This window comes from Dama dama, chromosome 5, assembly GCF_033118175.1.
Source record: "Dama dama isolate Ldn47 chromosome 5, ASM3311817v1, whole genome shotgun sequence".
In the NCBI taxonomy this organism is placed as follows: domain Eukaryota; kingdom Metazoa; phylum Chordata; class Mammalia; order Artiodactyla; family Cervidae; genus Dama; species Dama dama.
The window spans coordinates 103,279,699-103,302,865 of NC_083685.1; the positions used below are offsets into that span (position 1 = coordinate 103,279,699).

A 23,167-nucleotide genomic window follows, 5' to 3' on the forward strand; every position below is an offset into this window, starting at 1 on the left:
CAGGCCCTCAGGACAGATCAGCTGCCAGGTTACTTCTGGATGGACGGCCACTCTCAGGCCATCAGGCATCATGAGACACACTTCATGAGGTATCATGCTTCAGCAGCAGGACTTAAACACTGCCCCAGACCAAGGAGGCAGCTTTTAAAACAAGGAATTATGTAAATCGTAAATCCAGCTGGCTCACCAGAACCAACATGTGGGTCAGGAAGGGTTTGTCTTCCGTGTCATTTATTTCCCAGGTTACAGACTTTATTTTTGTCTTTTAATTTTTTTTAAGAAAATTTATTATTATTATTTTTTTTGGCTGCGCTGGGTCTTCGTTGCTGCGCAAGGGCTTTCTCTAGCTGCAGTGCACAAGCTTCTTCTTGTGGTAGTTTTCTTGTTGCAGAGCTCAGAAAAGGGCTCTAGCTCAGGCCCTCGAGAGCTTAGTTGCTCTGCAGCATGTGGGATCTTCCCGAACCAGGAATTGAACCTGTGTCCCCTGCACTGGCAGGTGGGTTCGTAACCACTGGACAACCAGAGAAGTTTCCAGGTCTCAGACTCTGAATTGTTCTGTCTCTGGCAGAGATGGAGGGCATCTGGTTATGACGTGTTAAGATTACATTCATTCCAAGAACATGACGTGCTCAAATAAAATCTTACCCTTCATTTCTCTGGGGGAAACAACATAGCTCTAGTTCCCTGAATGCCACCTGAAACTGTCCTTGGTCCTATGTGAACAATGAGAGTCTCAACAATCCCCCTCAGCACCACTGACAGGACAACTAAGCATGTGTGCGCATCTTGGTCCCTCAGGTCAGAGGTGGGAGTTAGCGGGCAGAGGCACTGGGTTCCAATGGTCGCCCTGTGGCTGTCACCACCAAGGGCTTCCTTACTGCTCCCCAAGGTATATCTGGGTGAGGGAAAGGTGAGCTGAGGGTGGCACAGCTTGGTAAGGCCTATGTTTTCCACAAAAATCACAGCAAAGGGGGGAGCTGACCGATGCTCTCTGGGGTCTCTCATTTGAATCCTGTTCAACTGTGGACCCGTCTGCAGATCGCCATAGCCGAGTACTCTTCGGGTCTCTGTTCAGCGGACACAGGGGGCGCAGGGGACATGGAGGGCGCATGGGGATGGCCTTGCCAAGTAGGGAGTGGTGGAAGAGCCTTCCCAGGGGCCCTGCAGAGTGGACCGTGCAGACGGCTCGTAGATGGGGGAGGCAACAGGTACTCCTGGGCAGGAATGGCTGCTGGATGAGGGCAGAGAGAAGACAGTGTCCTGGGCGGGGTGGCTGAGCCAAGGAACAATGGGAGTCCTAACTCCACGCCCCACCCCAGGACAGATGAAAAGCCTTCTCCTCAGCTGGGGATGGTCAGCATCAGCTCGGCCTTGCTGTAAATGAGGCCTGTGTAGCCTGTGGGCATTGATACTCGGTGCTCACAGCTGCACTGACTAAGGACAAGAACATGTCACCCCAGGGGTGTAAATACGGTGCCTTCCTTTCCACAGAGACCATCCCACTGAATCTTAGGGCCACATCAAGAGAATAACGTACAGAGCAGTGGGAATCAGCCAACCAGGCACTCTACAAGATGGATCTTCAACTCTTTCCTTGTTACTTATTCCTGAATAAAACTGCCTGAGATCACTGTTAGCCTTGACTGCAAGTCAGGAGGCGGAAGGGAGCATGTCAGGAGGCTGTGTGTCCAGAGCTGGATGCTGGTGACATGGGTGTATGTGCTTCATGAAAATTCACTGAGCTGTACACGTGTACATGCAATAAGAACTATGTCAATAAAGAGGAAAGAAATGAAGGGAGGCTGGGGAGGGAGATGAGCAGGAAGAGGGGTGGGTGAGGGAGGGGGCAGTTGGGAAAGAGGACTGATTAAGAAGGAGAAAGGAAAGACAAACAGGGACTCCTGATCTTCTTAAGGGGCTGAACCATGGCTATCTGAAAGAATGCCAGCATTTTGGAATTTACGTAAGATTTACTGGGGGAAAAAGCAGAGCTACAACCAAAAGAAACTTGCTGACTATTTCCCCAAGGGGAATGGTAATTACTCATTGCAAATTATCCTCAACTTTCTCTGGGCTATAAATAGTTCAGAGACACTCCCAAGTGAGAGAAAGTTCCAGGGAGAGGAAGGCTTAGATATAAAAAAGGTAACATTCTGAGCATCTCCAAAAAGGAGTGCTTAGGAGAAAATTTTGTAAGATAACAGATTTCTGTCCCTAGGGCCGCAGAAGTCATTTGAGACACACAAAAACTGACAGGCACAGAGGAAGCTAAAACAGCGTTGGTGAACATCTGAGAACATGATCAGAGCGGCTGAGATTCTAGACAAGTTCCAGGAGGGCGAGTGGGAATGCAGCTCGCAAATAACACAGCTGACAGAGCAGAGCAAAACCCAACAACCACAGCCTTTGCTTCTAGAAGGTTCATTTCATTTGCCCTCTGTTGCCTGGAAAGGCTGACATCTGGTGAAAACATGAACCGCTCTGCAGAGCAGGCACCCACCAAGGACACGGCTGTGTGACCTGTTCCCACTGAAACTCCATCATCCCTCAGGGTCTCTGTAGGCTGTTCCAATAGATTTCAACGAATGGGTCGACTCTGTGTGCACTAAATGCACAAGGTTTTTAAAAAGTTAAAAAAAAAAAAAAGGAAGTTTCTGGGAAGAAGATGGCAGACAGTTTAGAAATCGCTGTCAGTCCCCTGCCTACCAGCTGTCCTGGGCGCAGGGTGGCTTTAGCACCCTCGCCTTGGGGCTTCCTGGGCCTTTTTCAAAGACGTCTTATTGTCACAGCTGGAGAATCAGACTGAGATTCTTTTTTGGGGGTGTGTGTAACAATTTATAGATCATTGAGGATAAAAGTAGCTCATTCCTCAGCAAGGCGCAGCTTGGGTAGGAAGAGCCCTGGGGAGACGAGATTCCTTTGAAGATCTGGTGAGAAAAGTACAGAAGAGCATGTGCACATGCAGGGGTAGGGGAGGGGAAATCGCCACAAAGGCAGCCTGCACTCCCTCTCTGAATGTGACCAGCCTCGCTCCCTGCCTGGACGCACGTCTGCACCTACCCACGCCTCCCATTCCAGGAGCCGGTCCAATCCCAGGCTAGCCGGTGACCCTCAAGTGGCCTGGCCCTGCACATGTGCAGTCCTTGGCCATGGACCCACGCAGACGCGCCCGTGGACCACAGGGAACGCTCTCTGTACACCCTTCCTTTCTGAGGCCCCATCTCACTGAAGGTCGCTGTCTCGGGTGCCCACTCCGATCAATGTGTCCTCATCTTGGAAGGGCGGCTGTGACCCCTCCCCACCCAACACCAGCTCTACATCATGACAGAAACTGTTCCCCAGCAGAAAGCTGTGATCATGGGATCACCTCATGAATGTCCCTTCTCTCGAGGATTAGCTGCCTGGAGATAAGTGTATCTGATCAGATGGCTAAATTTATAAGCCAACATCAAACATGAGGATACAGATGAACAGTTTTATCATCCTGGGGAAACAGACCCATCCAAGGCACAAAACGCAACTAGCATAAAAGAACTGTGTTTCTGTGTGACACACATTTAAAAAAAAAGATACTTGTGTACACACAGTAAGTGACTAATACCTGGAGATACAACCAGTCAGAAACACATGAAGAGGGCTTCAGTCTCACCAGAAAATAGAAACTTTACTCATCAAATTGGCAAAAGTGAAATAGATGGTTAATTCAGAGTCAACAAAGATGTGGGGAAGTGGGTATAATCTTATATGGGCTGATGGACTGATGTGTGTGCTTAGTCACTCAGTCGAGTCTGACTCTTTGAGACCCCATGGACTGTAGCCCGCCAGGCTCCTCTGTTCATGGGATTCTCCAGGCCAGAATACTGGAGTGGGTTGCCATACCCTCCTCTAGGGGATCTTCCCGACCCAGGGATCAAACCCAGGTCTCCCACATTGCAGGCGGATTCTTTACTGTCTGAGCCACCAGAGAAGCCCATGAATACTGGAGTGAGTAGCCCATCCCTTCTCCGAGGATCTTCCTAACCCAGGAATCAAACCAGGATCTCCAGCATTGCAGGTGGATTCTTCACTGTCTGAGCCACCACGGAAGCCCACACGGGCTGATAGGAATACAAACTGGTACAGACTTTCAGGAAGGCAACTGGAAGCACTTTGCTAAATGCAAATATGATTTAATCGAGTCATTTCACTTCTAGGCAACTTTTCTAGAGGAAATAGAAACGCATCTATCTGCTCAAAGACACAGCTACAAGAATGTTTACTGCAATATTACTGTTCAGAATGGGGAACTGGCGATACCCCAGTTGCCTACCAATTAAGCTAAGTAAACTTTCCTTTTGAAAACCTCCATTAAAAAAATCTGTAACTCAGTTTTCTGACCTGAATACATTCCTAGGAAGCTTGTGGGAAAACACAGCCATTCTGGTTTTCAGTATGTCTGCTACTCAGTAAGTTCTAGATAATTGTACTTTTCACCAATTACTAGATAAACATCAACCTAGAAAGTTGGCCCTGGACTTCTCTATGTCATCACTGACTTAGTTGAAATCCAGGAGACACATAGAATAACAAGCAGATAGATTCATAAGGAACTAAAAGGCTTAAGACCTGGGACAGAGTAGCTCAGAGCAGCAGGTCTAGGAAGAATGCTCTTTGACTTACATGGCAAGAACCAAGGGTAAGTTACAGGGGAAAGAGAACAGGACCATCTGAGGATGAGGGCTTTCTGATGACAAGAGGGCTGCTGTGTCTCCAGGGATGTGTAGGCAGATATGCACCACTTCTCCCTGGAGACAGTGCTGAAAGGATACTGACACATCAGAAGCATGGTTTGAGCCTATCTTTCTTGCTTCCTCTTTTCTCACTGAACAAGTGCTGGAGTGTCCCCACCCATGACTTCCCTGAGGTTCTCTGATGGTGGCATCACGATGGGTGGCCCCATTCCACTCCCCAAGCCAGTGGCCCCTCTCGCCACACCCCAAGCTCATCACAGGGCACTAGTTCTTCTGCTGCTAGTTCCTGCCAGGTCTTCCCTCTACCCCTCAGCTTGGCTCTGAAACAACTCCCTGCCATGTCCCATCCCCACACCAAGACCATGCTCAGGGTCTCTGTAAAAGCACTTTTCAGGAATCTTCCTCCTTTCCAGTCCTCTAGTGACTCTCTGCTGAGTTGATCACCTCATTTTCATTAATTTCACTCATCTTGACCTACTCTTTCTAAAGGAGACGGTTACTTGTAGCTCTGCTGGCTCCATTCATCCTAGAATGGTCCAAATGCCCCATTTCCAGGCTCTGTCATCTGTCTGTACCCCTAAACCAGAGGCATGGGCCTCTGGCTGACAGACAGCTTATCTGTATCCACCAAGGAAAAGTTACAGAAATGGTTTCTTGGTGCCTAGGATACTGCTCAAAATCTTATGTGTCCTTCCAACCCTCAACAAAGAGAAGCAGAATAGTACAGTGTTTCAGAGACCAGGCTCTGGAGCCTGATTCTGGGTTTGGAGGCAAACTTTGTCATTTCAACAAGTTGTATGCTTCACTATGCATGTGTTCCCATCATGAACCATCTGCACTCATGGGTCAAGTTTCCAGACTGGAAGGGGAGCTCAGCCCACAGTTTGAAGTCTAATGACAGCAAATGCTCACTGAGCCCCTCTGTGTGTTGGGTGCCATGGGACACACAACCACGAAGCGTGGTCCCCAGCTCAAAAGGTTCACCACGTTCAGTACAGCAAGCAAGGCAGACATGCCGTGATCTGGGGTCACATGAGGGTGGCCCCTGGTGGCTGGGCTGCAGAGAACCAGCAAGTCATGGATAGGATCCCCCTGTGGTTCCGGGAACACTGGAGACAAAAGTCTGGCTCTTGTTTTCTTTTGTGACTGAAAATCAGACTGAACAGGGACCTTGGCAAAGCAAAACATAAATGACTCCAAGGAGGAAAAACGAGCCCAAGTTGGGAGCAGCTCTGAGGCCCAGATCTTTCTCTGTCACTATACCAGCTGTGTGACTGGGATGGACTGGAAGCAAATGACTCAACTTCTCTGTCTTTCAGTTTCCCCACCTTCCAAATAACTAGCTTAGATTAGATTAGATTAGATTAGATTTGTTTTGTTTATTTAGTAATTTACTTCTGGCTGTGCTGCGTCTTCATTGCTGTGCACAGGCTTTCTCTAGTTACGGTGAGCAGGGGCTGCTCTCTAGTTTTGGTGCATGGGCTTCTCATGGTAGGGGCTTCTCTTGTTATGGAGGACAGGCCCTAGGGCACAAGCTCAATTGGTTGGGATGCCTGGTCCTAGCTGCTCTGTGGCATGTGGGATCTTCCTGGATCAGGGATTGAACCCAAGTCGCCTGCATGGCCTGCGGATTCTTCACCACTGAACCACAAGGGAAGTTCCTATAGTCATGGTTTTGAAATGACTGGCTATGGAACCTGCTCTTCCAACAAAAGTTTATGCAGAAGCTCTTTCTAGAGATTGAAAACCACAAGATGAAATGATCTCTCACCAGCTCCCATGTCTGTTCTGTCCTACATCATCCAACACGATAGGCAGTAGCTGTAGGTAGCTACTTAAATTATTTAAAATTAAATAAAGTTTAAGATTCAGGTTCTCAGCCACATTAGCCACCTTTTAACTGCTCAGGAACCATGACTGGTGAGTGGGTAAGGTGCTCGCTGCATAGATCTAGAACATTCCCACCAACTCAGAGTTTTCCTGGACAGCACTGCCCTGCACCACACAAATGTGCAGGTTTATTCCCCCTCTTTTTATGCAATATAGCATGCTGTGGACAGTTCTGAATCCTGATTTTTTCCCCACTCACCAGGATCCAGAGATAGGTCCTTACACCACATAGGGAGAAAACAGTTACAGCATAGAAACTAAGACAGTGCATTCTGAAGCCAGAAGCCTGTCACTTACTAGTGGCATGATTGTAAGCAATTAGGCACTTCCCTGAACCTTGGTTTCCAAATCCTTAAAAAGGATTTGGAAGAGATATCTCATGGGACTGCAGTCGAGACACACAAGCACGCAGAACAATGTGCACCACACGTGTGATACTCACTATACACCAGCTCACTCTCAGTTCTGTTCTTTCCTACAATGTGGATGAACACAACAGATGCTGTTTCCAGTCTTCTGCTATCACTCTGCACACACATGGAATAAACCACGATGGATTCTACCAATCTGCCCTCTAAGACCTTCTCTATCTCATTCCCTCCCAGCCCCACCCCATAACATGAGTGACTTCTCTACACATCCGTAAAAGAATCCACAAGGTTTAAGGGAACAATGTGATTCTGTCCATCCTATGATGCTCTAGTACTCTAAACAGAATATTTTTAGTAAGGGGAAAAAGAAAACCATTGTTTTTAAAAGGGAAATGGAACTTGTGTATTTTTGGATATGCTTACCAAAAAACAAAACAAAACAAAACATAATAACTAAACAACTTGTTCTAAGGAATTTCATTCTAAGACCAAGTTTAATTTATGCTCGACAAACAATCTTGAACTGCATCTTAACCTCCCACCCCCAAGAAGACTGACTTCAGTCTCTGAAATCATAAGCTTCCTGTGGCTAGAGTGTTTCTTTCCCAGATGAACATTTCATGAATAAAAGAACGGAAAAAATACTCAGCACAGAGTCGCTGGGGACTGTTACTGTCTAAACAGACCTAGGAGCAGCCCTGGGGGACAGAGGGGGAAGAGCAGCAACACCCAGGCCTCCGGGCCTCAGCTCTCACGGAAGGCAGGCTCACGACTTTTGGTGTCTGGTGGTGCTCTGTGGCCACACAGGCTGCTGGAATATCCTGAGAAGCACCTCCTTTCCCCACCCAGGAGGAGGATGGGAGAAGAAAGGAAGAAACATTGTTGCACCATTTTGAAAATCCTGCTCTTGCTTCCTGAAGCTGGTAGGACACCTGACATTTCTACACACATGGAGAAGAGTACGCCCTGGTGATGTATGAACACAGGCCTTACGTTCCAATGATCCTGTAAAGCCATAAGACTCTGCTAACTCACAGGGAGAGGTTCTAAGCGTCCTTGAACGCTATCTCCCAAAGACCACCTCCTTTTGTCCCCTCTCTTTCTCCTGCATCTTGTAGGAATGCAGAAGGTTGGAACGGGCAGAATGTGGGTCCCTCAGCCTGTGGCCTCTGGGGATGCTGAGCCGGTCTACTGCATTTGTGACATGCACATGTAAGTGCCTGTTAACATTTTAAACCAGGTCTTATTAACACAAAACTTCATCTACACCTAAACTAAGCAATAAGACAAATGTCTTTTATTATGAATAGAGGACAGAAAACAATATGCTTCATATTAGAGAACAGCCATCATCAGGCAGAAACTTCCCCCAGGAATATACCATATGAATAAATACCAGACACCCTGGCCACACTGGAATTTTACCCCCAGGAATATAGGAATGTTTCCCCACAAGGACACCTGTTACATAATATATTTATGTGAATTACATAAATGGGTCAAAAGAGAAAAACATCTGATGTATTTATTGCTCAACAAATGCCAAAAAGGAATTTGAAACAATTCTTATCTCTTTCTGGATTAAAGGAAGAAAATATCTCTCAGTAATAACCTTGAGACTAGGCTTCCTTTAATGGATGGTGTTTATCAGGAAATAACACAAAAGTCATATTTAAAGGCGAGATACTACTCATTTTGCAGGGAAAACACTACTAGTCAACATTTCCTGAACTCCTACAAGTAAATAAAACCAAAAAAGTACAAGAGGTATGAATATTAAAAAGAAAGGAAACACATCATTTTCTTGCAATGGTCTGCCTCAAAACTCTAGAAAATCAACTAATACCACCAAACAATGAAAAATGTTGAGATGCCAACATTGTGACCAATAACAAGACAGTGGACATTCCCACGGCCCCACATACAGTAAGTGCCTCCCCATCACCTTTCCATCTTTCTGCACGGCAGCTGTTAGTGGCAGAGAGAACCAGACCAGCAGAAGAGGCTGGGAATTCCAGATGCTGAATTCCCACTTATGCCCAGACCTAAAATTTTATACCCAATGAAATCACCAAGTGTCAGAGTAATGTGCAGAGGCAAGGTGATGAAATTTTACCTTCCACGAACTCCTACTCAGAAGACATTGGAGGAACCAAAACAAGATAAAAAAAAAAAAAAGAATATGGGAACCTGAAGGTCAAAAAAAGAAAAGGAAAGATAGAAATGTAACAGTGAAGCAGTCTGACACAGGAGCGAGGACAAGCCAGAACGGAGGCGGCCGAGGACTCAGGGGAGACCCCTCAGCGGGAAATGGGTGGGAACCCCCTCGCATGTAAGACCTAAGGGGATCTCCATGAGGGTTGGGATTGAATTAGTGATGACCATATAGAAACTGAAAGAGACACAGAGACATGCAGATGGTCAACATGAAAATATGCTAAATTATTAGAGTGATGCAAGTAAAATCCACAATGGGGTTCCATCTCACACTGGTCAGAATAGCCATTATCAGAAGTCTACAAACAACAAATGCTAGAGAGGGTGTGGAGAAAAGGGAACTCTTCTACATAGCTGGTGGGAATGAAAAGTGGAGCAGTCACTATGGAAAACAGTACAGAGGCTCCTTAAAAAACTAAAAATAGATTTACCATGTGATCCAGCAATCCTACTCCTGGGCACACACCCGGAAAAGATGAAACCTCTAATTCAAAAAGACACATGCACCCCAACATTCATAGCAGTATTATTTACAACTGCCAAGACAAGGAAGCAACCAAAATATCTCTATATTACATACACATATAAATATATATAAATTTATATATTTTACTTATTTATATATAAATATATATATATATATATTACATCTATCTATCTATATATGGTACTTCATTGTGTGTGTGTATCCACAAACACACAATGGAATACTGTGAGTGTATGCTCAGTCACTTTAGTCGTATCCAAGTCTTTGTGTCCCCATGGACTGCAGCCTGCCAGGCTCCTCTGTCCTGGGATTCTCCAGGCAAGAACACTGGAGTGGGTTTCCATACCCTCCTCCAGGGGATCTTCCTGACTCAGAGATCGAACCCACGTCTCCTGCATTGCAGGCAGATTTATTTTTACTGCTGAGCCACCAGGGAAATCCCACAATGGAATACTACTCAGCCATAAAAAATAATGAGATAATGCCACTTGTAGCAACATGGATGAGCCTAGAGATGATCATACTAAGTGAAGTGAGTCAGAGAGAGAAAAACAAATATGCATCATATATATGTGGGACCTAAAAAAAATTATACAAATGATCTTATTTACAAAACAGAAAGAGACTCATAGACAAAACAAATTTAGGATTACTGAAGGGGAAAGTGGGGGTGATAAATTAGGAGTTTGGGATTAATAGATACACACCACTATATATAAACAATGAAGATTTACTGTATAGCAATGCAACTATATTTAATATCTTGTACGACCTGTCACGGCAAGGAATCTGAAGCTCTACACCTAAAACTAACACACTATTGTAAACCAAATGTAGTTAGATTTTTGAAAACGTAAAAAAGTGTCTTCACAAACCACAGTGTTTCATAAACAGCAGCAGAAGTGAGATAGCAGGTGAAAGGGGGCCTCCACAGAGCACAGACCAATAACAGCACTGGTTTTCTACTGGAATCGATCTTTATAATGAAGTCAGGAAAGGAGCCACTTTAATGACATAAATAAGCCAAAGCATCATACATTCTCTGAATCGTGCCTGTAGTTCTCAAGAGACCTGTCTCAAAAAAGAAAACAACCAGCAGAGCTCCAAATGGCCTGATGGATCGCAGACTGCTCGCTATTGGTCAGGCATGCGCTGGTGCTTGTCTGGGAACCAGAGACAGAAAAACACTTTGCCAGCAACGTGGGTGTTCTTTCCAAAGACAAATTAAGGTTTGTTTAGGACAACAGGAAGACTGCTTTTTTCTTTAACATAGAAGAATACGTAGTTGCTGGCTAAGAGGTTAAGTAATCTGAATCTGTTCTAGTGAGGTGGACTGAACCTAGAGCCTGTTACACAGAATAGAGTAAGTCAGAAAGAGAAAAACAAATATTGTATATTAACGCATATATATAGAATCTGGAAAATTTGAACCTATTTACAGGGAAGGAATAGAGATGCAGATGTAGAGAACGGACTTGTGGACACCACAGGGGAAGGGGATGGTGGGACAAATTGAGAGAATAGCACTGAAACATATACATTATCATATGTAAAACAGATAGCTGGTGGGAATTTGCTATATGATGCAGGGAGCTCAACCCAGTGCTCTGTGACAACCTAGAGGGGTGGGATTGCAGGGGAGGAAGGAGAGAGGTTCAAAACAGAGGGGATATATGTATACCTATGGTTGATTCATGTTGATAAATGGCAGAAAACCAGCACAATATTATAAAGCAATTATCCTCCAATTAAAAATGGGTTTTCCTGATGGCTTGGACAGTGAAGAATCTGCCTGCAATGTGGGAGACATGGGTTCAATCCCCAGTTCAGGAAGATCCCTTGGAGAAGGAAATGGCAACTCCAGTATTCTTGCCTGGAAAATCCCATGGACAGAGAAGCCTGGCAGGCTACAGTCCATGGGGTTGCAGAGTCAGACATAACTGAGCAACTTAACACTTTCACTTCCACTTTCCAATTAAAAAAACAATAAAACTCCAGGTTCAAAGATGTCTGTGCCTTTGTGACAGCACAGCTGTCTCCTTGCTGTCTCAATTCCTGCAGTACAAAACCAGAAAATTCACAGATTCAGACACATCTTCAAGTAAGCCTCTTGCCATCTGGACACGGGCTTCTTGCTATCTGAAATGCAAGAGCCAAGTATGATTTGAATAATGGGGGATACTCTTTATCTAAGTATCTAAATGTACACCTTTATCTAAGGGAGGGGTCAGCCGACCTTTCTTGTGGAAGGGCTTTTTTCGGCAGTTACAGCACAGAAGCAGCACATATAAATGAACAGGTGTGACCCTGTGCCTGTAAATCTTTAGCCACAAAACCCCATGGTGGGCCTGAGTTGGCCCCTGGGTTGGCTGAACACTGATCTAGACTTACATGATCAAGACTTACATGTTATTCAGTGTAACAGGATCAGACCTACTACACTATCACCATTCCAAATGGCAAGGGCTTTGATTAGATAAAATGTGAAAAAACAAGACAGGACAGGCCAAAATGAGCAAAATCTGAGTTATAGTATGTGCAATTCAGGGTTAGGGAGAAGCAGCCATTTTTCTGAGAAATGTTTTTATCAATCTTTCAAGTTTATGTTGGTTTTTAAAAGATGCAGGTTTTTTGTTTTTTTTTTTTAAAAATCAAATTGTTAACCGTCACAGAGGTCTGAAACGGCACTAAGAGATAAGAACAGAACCCAACCCTAAAGGCCCTTCCAGCCCATTCATTCTCTGTACTGTCATTTCTTAGGTGCTCTGTTCTTCCACTTTGTGTTTTTCTCAGAAAGGATCTGGTTTAATCATTGACTATAAAACATTTTTATGGCATTCTTCCTCAGACTTCACCCCCAAATTATATGTTACAACACAACGAGCAATACAAAAGACACATTTGAGTTATGAATCATCATAATGAAGTGAACACCTTGAATCCCACCTCCTAAATAAAACTAGAAGACCAATACCTTGCATCTCTCCATTTTTTAGCATACACAGTAATATGTGGTGTATTAAAGTTACTAAAGTTATAAAAGTTTATTAAAGTTATTTATTAAAGTTAGTTTATTAAAGTTTAAAGTTTAAGTTTGATAAGATTTATCATTTAGGTACTATTTTCTACCACCCTCACCAACCCTTCATCCGCCATCTCCTGGATCTCTCTATGGAAGCTCTCCTAACTGCCTTTTCTAAAAACAAATGAGAGCTTTATTGGGATATAACTTACACACCATAAAGTTTGCCCTTATAAAATGTGATTCGGAAGCTTATTCATTCACTTACATAGTTGTATAACCACTGCCTAATTCCAGAACATTTTCATCACCTGCGAAAGAAACTCTGTGCCCAATCACTCCCTCTGAAACTGGATTCCCCCTAAGATCAAGCTCCCCTGCGGAGTTTATCATTAACCCCTCTCTCTAAAACTCTATTCCCTTCCCTGTCCTGCCCGGTTTCCCTCAGGATGGAGAAATTTACTGAAGAAGAGGGGGGACTGAAACCGAGCAGGACCCCATGGAGACTTCCTGGGCACAGAAGTCCTTCGTTTGTCCCCTGCTTATTTGTAAAAAAAATGGCTTTAGTCTCCCAGGTTTTTCCTGAGTTCCAAAGAGCAGATTCGAGCAGTTATTTATTAGGGAAGTGAGAGAATGCAGAAAGAAAAGACAAGGGGTCAAGAAACAATAGTTCAACAATAAAACGGAGTGCAAGTTCCTCCCAAGGGGCATACAGAACACTCTGACGTATATCTTTGAGTTGTTCTGCAGAAATAAGACCCTGGCCCAGGTGGAGGACGGTGACGACATGCTAAACCCGAGCACTAGACCCTAGACTGGTTGGAACCAGAAGGCGGATGATTAAGATTCCTGAAACATCACCTGTTACCTCATCTCCTACCCACAGGAAGGATGTGCAGGAGCTGATACACACCCCTAACCCTTCCCCTCTCCTTGTCTTTAAAAATTTTTCCCTGAAAGTCATGGGGAAGAGTTTGGGCCTTTTGAGCATGAAATGCCTGTTCTCCCTGCTTGAAAGTGAAAGTTTCTCAGCCATGTCCGACTCTTTGCAGCCCCATGGACTACAGAGTCCATGGAATTCTCCAGGCCACAGCACTGGAGTGGGTAGCCTTTCCCTTCTCCAGGGGATCTTTTCAACTCAAGCATGGAACCCAGGTCTCCCTAATTGCAGGAGGATTCTTTACCAGCTAAGCCACAAGGGAAGCCTAAGAATGCTGCAGTGGGTAGCTTATCCCTTCTCCAGTGGATCTTCCCGACCCAGGAATTGAACCTGGGTCTCCTGTGTTGCAGGCGCGTTGTTTACCAACTGAGATATGAGGGAAGCCCTTCTCCCTGCTTGGTGCCCTGCAAATAAACACTGGACTTTCCTTCACTACAACCCAGTGTCAGCTGACTGTCTGCCTCCACAGGCAGGCAGAACCAAGTTCGATTCAGTAACACCTCCCCCAACTCCCTGGGAACCACTACTCTACTTTCTGACTCAATGAATTTCCCTACTCTGGACATTTCATACATATAATAAGTAGATTTTTGCATCTGGCTTCTTTCCTTTGATGCGTGCGTGCTCCGTTGTGTCCAACTCTTTGCGACTCCATGGCCTGTGGCCTGCTAGGCTCCTCTGTCCATGGGATTTTTCCAGGCAAGAACACTGGAGCGGGTTGCCATTTCCTTCTCCAGGGGATCTACCTGACCCAGGGATCAAACACACTTCTCCTGGGTCTCCTACATTGGCAGGCAGGTTCTTTACCACTGAGCCACCTGGGAAGCCTTTCTTTCTTTAAAAAGATGTAATTTTAAAAATAACTTTTTCTTTTAAAAATTTACATGTTCATAGCAGAAAATGAAAATATTATAAGAAAGGATGAATAAATTTTAAGTATGCTCCCAGAAATAACCACTGTTAACATTTGTATAAACTTCTTTTTACAGAATTGGAATCACACTAGACAGTGTTTTAAAATTTGATTTTTTTTTTAAATTTGATTTTTGACTTAATGCATTGGGTACATTTTTCCCCACTGCTTTTAAAAATATTTGTTCAAAGTATGACTTTTAAGGGTTATATTATATTACACTGTACACACATACTGAAATTTATTTGATTACCCTATTATTAGATATTTGTATCACATCCAGTTCTTTAAAAATAATTTTAAATGAATAAAACATGATAAATTTGCTTGAAATGGTATCTTCATAGGCATCCATGACTATTTCCTTAAAATAAATACTAAGAAACACAGTTTCTGTGTTGAAGGGTATATTCCATGGGTGGCACCTTGACTGGGAGGCCGACACCGGTGATTTACCTGGTCAAGGACATAGGCAGGATGCAGCAAGTTTTAACAGGCTGAGTTTTAAAGTTTTAAAGGCCTCAGACTTCAAGTGTCAAAACATTAGAGCAGTATTGATGTAGAAGGAAATATGTAAAATGATACCCAAGTTCACCCTTACGGGAAACATAATTTGAAAATAGCCTGGCTAGGAATGGTCAGGCATTTTTACTGCCTTCTAAGTCATTGTATTAGTTTTCTTTTGCTGTGTAACAAATTCTGGGGCCCAGTGACCTGTGACCTCATGGTTCCTGAAGGTCAGCGGTCGGCCAGTGTAGCTGGTTCTCAGCTCAGGGTTCCCCAAAGGCTGAAATCCACTGTCAGCTGAGCGTCACCTGGCAGCTCTGGGATGAATCTGCCTGCAGGTCTGTCCAGGTTGGAGACAGGTTTCTACATAGGTCTGTAAGACCAAGTTCTCCATTTCCTTGTTGGCCGTCAGCAACTGGAGGCTATTCTCAGCTCCTTTCCCCAGGTTCCCCTCACATCTCCAACCCAGCAACAGCCATTATGTGATGGGGTTAGGCCCACACAGGTAATCTCCCTTCCTATTCTAGGGTCAATTCATCAGCAACTTTAACTATGCTGTCGAATGCCTTTTGCCATGAACACAGCATGATTGTGGGAGAAACGCCAGGGAGCAGAGATCACAGGGTGTCTTAGAATTCTCCCACCCCACCTGGGTGCTCAGTGCCAACTACACATTCATCATCAGAAGCATTTATAAAGTGCTGTGCCTGACCCTGACCAGACCTAAGGAGTCGGGACCCCAACAGGCAGGGGCCCTGGCAGCACTGAGAAACCTCGAATGGGAAAGTTACACCTGAGCCTCAGGGAAGCAGTGTGCTGTAGACAGAAATGCAGGAACAGAAACAATGAGTGGTATACTAATTACCCAAAGAAGAAAAGCCTGTCCCTGGTTGATCACAGGAAAAGCAAACAATCTGACCTAAGGGAGAAGTGGGGGCTCTCTCTGTTACCTCCAGACCCCAGTAGCTTCACCTGACTAGAATTCTGTTGCTGTAAATCCGGCAGTGTGCAGGACACCCACTAATTGTTGGCCAGTGTCTGGTGGGTCAGAAGTCCGGGGAGCCCCACCCAGTTGTTCATGTCAGACGTCCAGGTGTCAGTCTGGCCAGGCTCTGCCCTGAAGGCCCTGGGAGGGAATCCACTCACAGGTGGACTTGTGGTGTTGGTGTATGACCCAGATTGACTCGCCAGTGTGGACCACACAGTCCAGGGCACCGTAGGGCCTGGGAGCACAGCCAAGGTGCCGTCTGCGGAGGGCAGGGTGGCTCTGCCTCATCACGCTTCCCAGCGGATTGGAGGGTTGCCCCAGGACCACGCACTCATCATTGTTTCAGGTCAAGGTCCCTCGGCTGAGGCACAGCAGAAGGTCCAGCAAGCTGCACACCGTCAGCCTGGCTGAGGTCTGAGGGCATCAGGACAGGCAGAAAAGGACAAGTCTGTTCACTTCACAACTGTTGGGGCCCCCACGGCACTTCCTGGGTGTCACAGGACCTCGGCGCTCCAAGGCTTTCATGCTGGGAAGTCCTGGTTTCCTCTCTGGCCGTCAGCGCCTCCTCACAGGTCGCTTTCACCTTCAAATCCACTGAGGGCGTGGGTTGTTACGCTTCAGAGGAGACTCTCAACTTTTAAGGGTTTATTTGTTAGGTCTACCTGGGTGATCGCCCCTTTGCCACACTTGGGGGCAGGTGCACAGGGTGAAGGGCACTGGGCGTCATCTTAGAAGTCTGCTCTTCTATCCACCATCTCAGTTTCTGCTCCTTTAGAAGGTTTCCTGGTAATGACCTTAAGAGATGGAAACCTCTATGTCACACCCTAGAGAGGGAAGGGAAAGCAGATGAAGAGAGAGAGTCTGGGGGTTCCATGGGTAGGGGTGGGGTGGGGATGCAGCTGAAGGAACGGCCAGCACCAGACCCATGGGGAGGAGCCTGAGGGGCCTTCCTGGAGTCTGGCTTTTTCCAAAAAGGCCCAAAGGAATCTGAGTTGAGTGGACTGTCTGGAAGGGTCTCCTTTTGATAAGATGGCTCCGTGCAGACCCCTCCCCACAGTGCAGGCCTGTTTACTGCCCGACTTCATGTGGGGTGACCCATGCCTGCTCATCTAACCCTCGGTGCTGCTGTATAGAGCAGCCACCTGGCGTTACTTAAACTCCAACTGAGACATCCCTAAGGCCATGCCCTTTGAGCCTGATGAGATAAATACATGAGTCCTCACCTTCTCCAGGTGAGCTGAACCATCACCTCTTCCACCTTCCTGTTAAGACTGCACCCCCACACCTGACATCACTCCCAATCCTCTTTCCTGGTTTTATGTTTCTCCCTAGCACGTTCCATCTTCCAATCTGGTACATATTTCACATTAAAATTTTAATTAATTGTCATTCCCATGAGAACATAGTTTCCACAGGAGCAGAGGTGTCGCCTGTTTCATTCCCAGATGACTTACCAGCAGTTAAATATTATGTGGCACCAACCTGGCATCTCGATAAAGACCCACTGAATTAATATAAGGAAGATTCTGATCTAACCTATCACACTATACTGGTAAAAAGAAATCATTTTCAGTCAAAATTACATGGTTACCGGTTTTTTAAAAGATGGTTTTTGAACCATTTTGAGTTTTCTACAGTTTGTTTCTGGCTTTCCAAGTCAGAGAGAATAAGCTCTAGAGGGCTGTCTTAGACAAACAGGTCTAGACAGAGGATATTTTTTGAAGAGTAGATAAATCAGACACATATGATTTGTATTTCTCTCTACGTTTACAGAGATTTAACAATGAATGAAAGATACTCTTCAGGCAAAATAAGTTTGGGCTTCATCCAATGTGAGATGCTTTGAAAACAAGTTCAAGATGTTCACAAAAGAAAACAAAGGGAAGAAAGCAAGTCAGCAAGAAACGTCATTGTCACTCTCATGACTGGAAATACCTTGTCTAAACCTCTTGTGACCTAATTACAATGATCTTCTGCATTCAAGGGCCAATTCCTTCTGAAATTTTTAATATTCTTTTCATAACCATCCCAGCACGTCCCTCACCCATTTCTGTAAAACGAGAAGTGATACTGCCACTGACCCCCGTGACTTCGTGGGGCTCACCGCCGTCAGACCTTGTGCCTGGCTGACGAGTCCTACCCGGCTTCCTCTCTGGCCACAAGGCCCACCTTCCTCACCCTGAAACCCCCCGTTAACCAGCTTTCATCCCCGACTCCTGTCCTGTGCAGGGTGTCTGACCCTTGAGAAAGGGCGGAGGCAGACAGTGACAGAGGAGCCAAGAGGATGACAGGCCAGAAGCACATTTGCACCAGGGGGGCCTCTGTTGTTGGTCATGACCCTGATTTTTTCTTTACATTTTTAACAGAAAATGAAGAGACTCAGATATGGGCCACTTTTTTCTTGGGTGCAGTCTGAGTTGGAGACACTTGACTGCTGATGCACAGAGAACCTGGCTTGGCCTGGCCCTCTGGGCTGACTCTCAGCCGAAGCCCAGTCTTCTTGCCCCTCAAAGCTGGACATTGGGAAAGGAGTGTCGTGGTGCCAACAGTTTCAGGATTTGTAGAAAAATAGGGTAAAGATGTGGGGGAGGGAGCTGGGCCTGAACAAGGAGAGTGAAAGGGGGGGCAGTTTTAAAGAGGACACTTACTTAACAGGAAGGTGAAACAGTTCAACTTTCAGAAGAAAACATAGAATGATGTGTCATGACCATGGAACAAAGATTTCTTAAACAGAAACAAAATGCACTAATCATCAGAGAAGAGACTAATAAATTGGACTTAATTAAAATGAAGAATTGTGTTTAAAGGAAGAGTGAAAAGTCAACCACCCTGGGAGATGATATTGTCTATTTGACTAAGGACCTGTGTGCAGAATGTATAAAGAATCCCTGAAAGCAACAAGCAAAGAAAGACAATCTTATTCTAAAAATGGGCAAAGGCCTGAGCAGTCATCCAAGGAAAGACAGCAGGACGTCCAAGGAGCACAAGAGAAGAGCCCGGCCTCACCTGCCAGCAGGGAAAGCAAGCCATAGCCCGATAAGACCTCTCGTCACACATGCGCCAGTGACTGAGAGCAACAAAACCAACAGCAGCAAGTGCTGCGGAGAAAGTAGAGAAAACATAAATCACACAAGTCATTGGTGGGTGATAACACTGTACAATTGCTTTGGAAATCTGCCCGGCACGGTCTACCATGCTGTAACACACATACATCCTGTGGCCCACTTGGTCCATTTCTAGGTATACACCCAGAAGGAATTGACACATGTGGGTTCTGAGAGGCGTTACAAGAACATACCAACAGAACATACCAGATTTTAAGAGCCCCAGACTGGAAGTCATTCACCTGCCTATCGACAACAGAATGGGTAAGTAAACAATTATGTGATCATACCATAGGTTACTATTGGAGAAGGAAATGAATAAACCATACTCACAGGCAACAACACAGGTAAATCTCAACAATTTAAAAACACAGATGGAAATACTACAGGTTTTAATTCCATTTATATGAAGTTCAAATGCAGGCAAAATGGATATGGCATTTAGGGACCCTAAATTTTATAGAAAGGCAGCAGGAATAGAACTAGGGACAGAGTCACCTGTGGAGGTCATGGGGGCTACGACGGGAAAGTCACATGAGTGGTGTGGGCTCAGCTGTGCTCTGCTCCTGGACGTGACTCTGTGGGTTTTCACGTCCACAGTCATTCAATAAACTATGATTTACACAGTTTTATCTTTGTGTATGACATTTCATTATAAAAAACCAAACTTATATCAAGTATTCCTTCCCTGTTCAACCTCTACAGAAAACAAAAACGGAAACTCTCCAACTAAATATGAGCAATTCCTAACTTCAGAAGAGACTGAAGGCCCACCGTGTGGGGCCTTTGTGTGAATCAGGAAAAGGCACCATCTTTTGAAGATGATTTAGTGAAAGCTACCTCCTTGGGCAAAACAGCCAGTCGGGAGCACTGCTGGGGGTTTATTCGGCCTCTGAGAAAATAAAGGGTCCCCTACCCTAGGGGACACAGGCCCACAGTGAGGTCATGTCTGCTGAAAGTTGTGATGGGTCCTCGGGGTCCTACCCTGCCCCTGCCCCCGCCCCGCCAGCAGCCCCGCCTGGGAGAAGAGAGCCGACACCAACAGGCACATGGGCCCGCCCAGGCCAGTGCACACACAGGACACAGGCTGCCACCCGCCCAAGCCCGCTGGATGCTGACAGCCCCCGGCCTTACCGCATAGCCCTCTGTCTTCCTCTGGCACCACCTGAGGAGAGCGTTGCGCTTGGAGCCGCCGTATTCCCGGGCCAGGGCCGCCAGGGGGTCTCTTCTTTCCACACTAGTTAGAAAGCGGAGATGCTGACATTTAGAGCCCACAAATACACAGGAAATAACTAACTAGATGAGAAAAACAAAAATTGAGGTCTGTCCAATGAGACTCTAAAGAAATCGCCCACCAGTCCCATTAACATCACATTGTTATTACATTTCATGGTATGAAGCAGAAAGGGAACTGTGCTTCCTGGCTTTCAGGACTCTGGTGAGGGTTTTTTTTTTAATCCATCTGCTGCTCTATCCTTCTAACCTTTTATTTATTAAGTACAGCATCATTTAAATTAAAGACTCCTATAGAAAACAGTACATGTTCCAAAGCTACACCTATTTCTATGTAACATACACAAGGTATACTGGAAGAGCATTTTAAAAACACCAGACTAGTTGCTTATGGGAGGTGATGGGAATGGAGAGTATATGGTCAGAGTCACCATTAACAATGAAGTTACTGTGACTTTGCAAGTGTTCACTATGCCTAGTCTTAATTCATCATTGAGAGCCAAATTTCTAGGCATGACAAATTAGGGAAGACTAAAACGAAGGCTTGGAAAAGAGTTTCTCAATAAACGAAACATTTACCAGTTTTCTTAAAAAAAAAAGAAAAAAAATAGACATGACTGTAATAATAATAATATGAAAATTACCAAAGTAAATTTCTATTCTATTATTGGCTTGTCTCAATGACATGAATAAAAAAATGAAATAATAAACTAACCTCACTAATCTAACCTTTTACAATGAAGGTATAATATAAATAGTATGGAAATATATACATAGTCTGTTTGTATGTATTTCTGGTACAAAGAAAAGAATAATTTTGGGATAGCACTAATTCTGGTCCTGAAAACCTGTTTTGATTATTTAAATCCCCTGCACATAAACAAGACAGAAATGTAACAACTGGGGCTTTAAATTAAACCTCTGAAAGATATGACTTCATATATTTGGGTCCAGAAACAGACCACACCCAAAGATTTGACAATGGCTGAACTGAGGTATTCAGACTTTTATAAAACCCTTTTCTAATACTCATAATGGTAGTTCTAATGTTTGTTAAAAAGCCATTACTCCTCAAGTAGCCAATTTTGTGCATTTATCCACCTGCCTATTCGTAAATATTTACTGAGTGAGCGGCTCTGTGCAGCACAACATGAGGGGCTGAGGAGCGATCCAAGCGTCAGGATGAAGTATTTGCTGTTCACTAAATTACAGCCCAAGTAAGGACAAAAGCACACACAGTGCGCAGCAGGGAATTAAATACAAATGGAGGTAAAAAAAAAAAAAAAAAAACAAATGGAGGTCAGACAGCACAGGCAGAAAAGGGGGTGTCCGTGCTACCGGGGGTGGGCTGCAACCTCAGGGGAGGGTGGACCGAGGAGAAGCATGAAAGGATAGAAGGAAGATAGTTCCGGCCCAAGCCTTGTAAGTCATCAGAATAGCTGGTGTGATGCTGCAAAGGTGGGAGGTACAGACTCTGATGGGTACCTGAGTTTGCTCTGTGGCTTCCAGCCCCCAGGGGAGGCGCCCAGCAGCCTGGAGCCTGCGAAGCCCAGAGAAGGGGGTCTGCTCAGGGACTCAAGAGAGGGGCTCTTGCGGAGATAAGGGTTTGGCTTCAGGTCCTCAGCTCTTCCCTTCAGGAGATCTGTGGGGACAACAACACGATTATTGTCCTGGAGGAGGAGAGACCCGGAAGGTCACACTGTCCAGTATACTCAGTCCTCACGTCAGTGTCATGTACAAGCACACAACAGATACCGAGTCACTGTGCAGCACCCCTGAAACCAGCACACACTGTACACCAGCTACACGCCACTAAAACTGTGTAAAAGAACACACAACAGACACTCACTGTGCAGCACCCCTGAAACCAGCACACACTGTACACCAGCTACACGCCACTAAAACTGTGTAAAAGAACACACAACAGACACTCAATCACTGTGCAGCACCCCTGAAACCAGCACACACTGTAAACCAGCTACACGCCACTAAAACTGTGTAAAAGAACACACAACAGACACTCAATCACTGTGCAGCACCCCTGAAACCAAGACAGCACTGCAAATCATCTGTGTGTGCTGGGTCACTTCAGCCATGTCCGACTCTTCACGACCCCATGGACTGTACTCCTCCAGGCTACTCTGTCCATGGGATTCTCCAGGCAATAATATGGGAGTGGGTTGCCATGCCCTCCTACAGGGGATCTTCCCGACCCAGGGACTGAACCCATGTCTCTTGTCTCCTGCATTGTTGGCGGGCTGGTTCTTTACCACTAGTGCCACCTGGGAAGATCAACTCTACTCTACTACACTCTACTATAGTAGAGTATAGAATACTCTATACTCTACTATAAAATAAACCACACCCCAGATTCAGATAGATACACAGATAACATGTTCTGGACTGGGTGATAAAAACAAGAACAGGGACATGGTGTTTTCTAGAAAGGACTCTCCAGGCAGGATCAGCTCCATGGTTCACAGGGACCAATGCCAAACTGCCCTTGTTCAACAGTTACTCTGAGCTTCAGGATGGCACCAGCAGCGCACTGACTAGACGCCCTGCTCCCAAGAGCCTCCGCAGGTACACAGGGCATGAGGGCCATCAGAACAGCCCGGCCCCAGGAAAAGCCTATGTTCTATCGATGGGCACTTGGGGGAGGGTGTGGCAGGAAGATGCCTGATAGGTCATCAGGTGGAAATGCTGGGCACCAGGAATGAGGCCCACTTCATAGGACAGGACACCATGCCAGCCACAGGGCCCGG

The 23,167-nt window shown here is 45.5% G+C and overlaps 1 protein-coding gene across 8 annotated transcripts in view; it reads right to left on the minus strand.

The window, feature by feature from the left end:
• The window catches only part of SPECC1 (sperm antigen with calponin homology and coiled-coil domains 1), a 198,288-nt gene that overhangs the window by 17,333 nt on the left and 157,788 nt on the right, over positions 1–23,167 (minus strand). For all 8 annotated transcript variants that reach the window (XM_061143591.1, XM_061143587.1, XM_061143590.1 and 5 more), the window contains 2 exons: positions 21,888–22,044; positions 20,304–20,406 (listed from right to left, as the gene is read on the minus strand). In XM_061143591.1, coding sequence (XP_060999574.1) covers positions 20,304–20,406; positions 21,888–22,044 — 260 coding nt within the window. The remainder of the gene's footprint in view (positions 1–20,303; positions 20,407–21,887; positions 22,045–23,167) is intronic.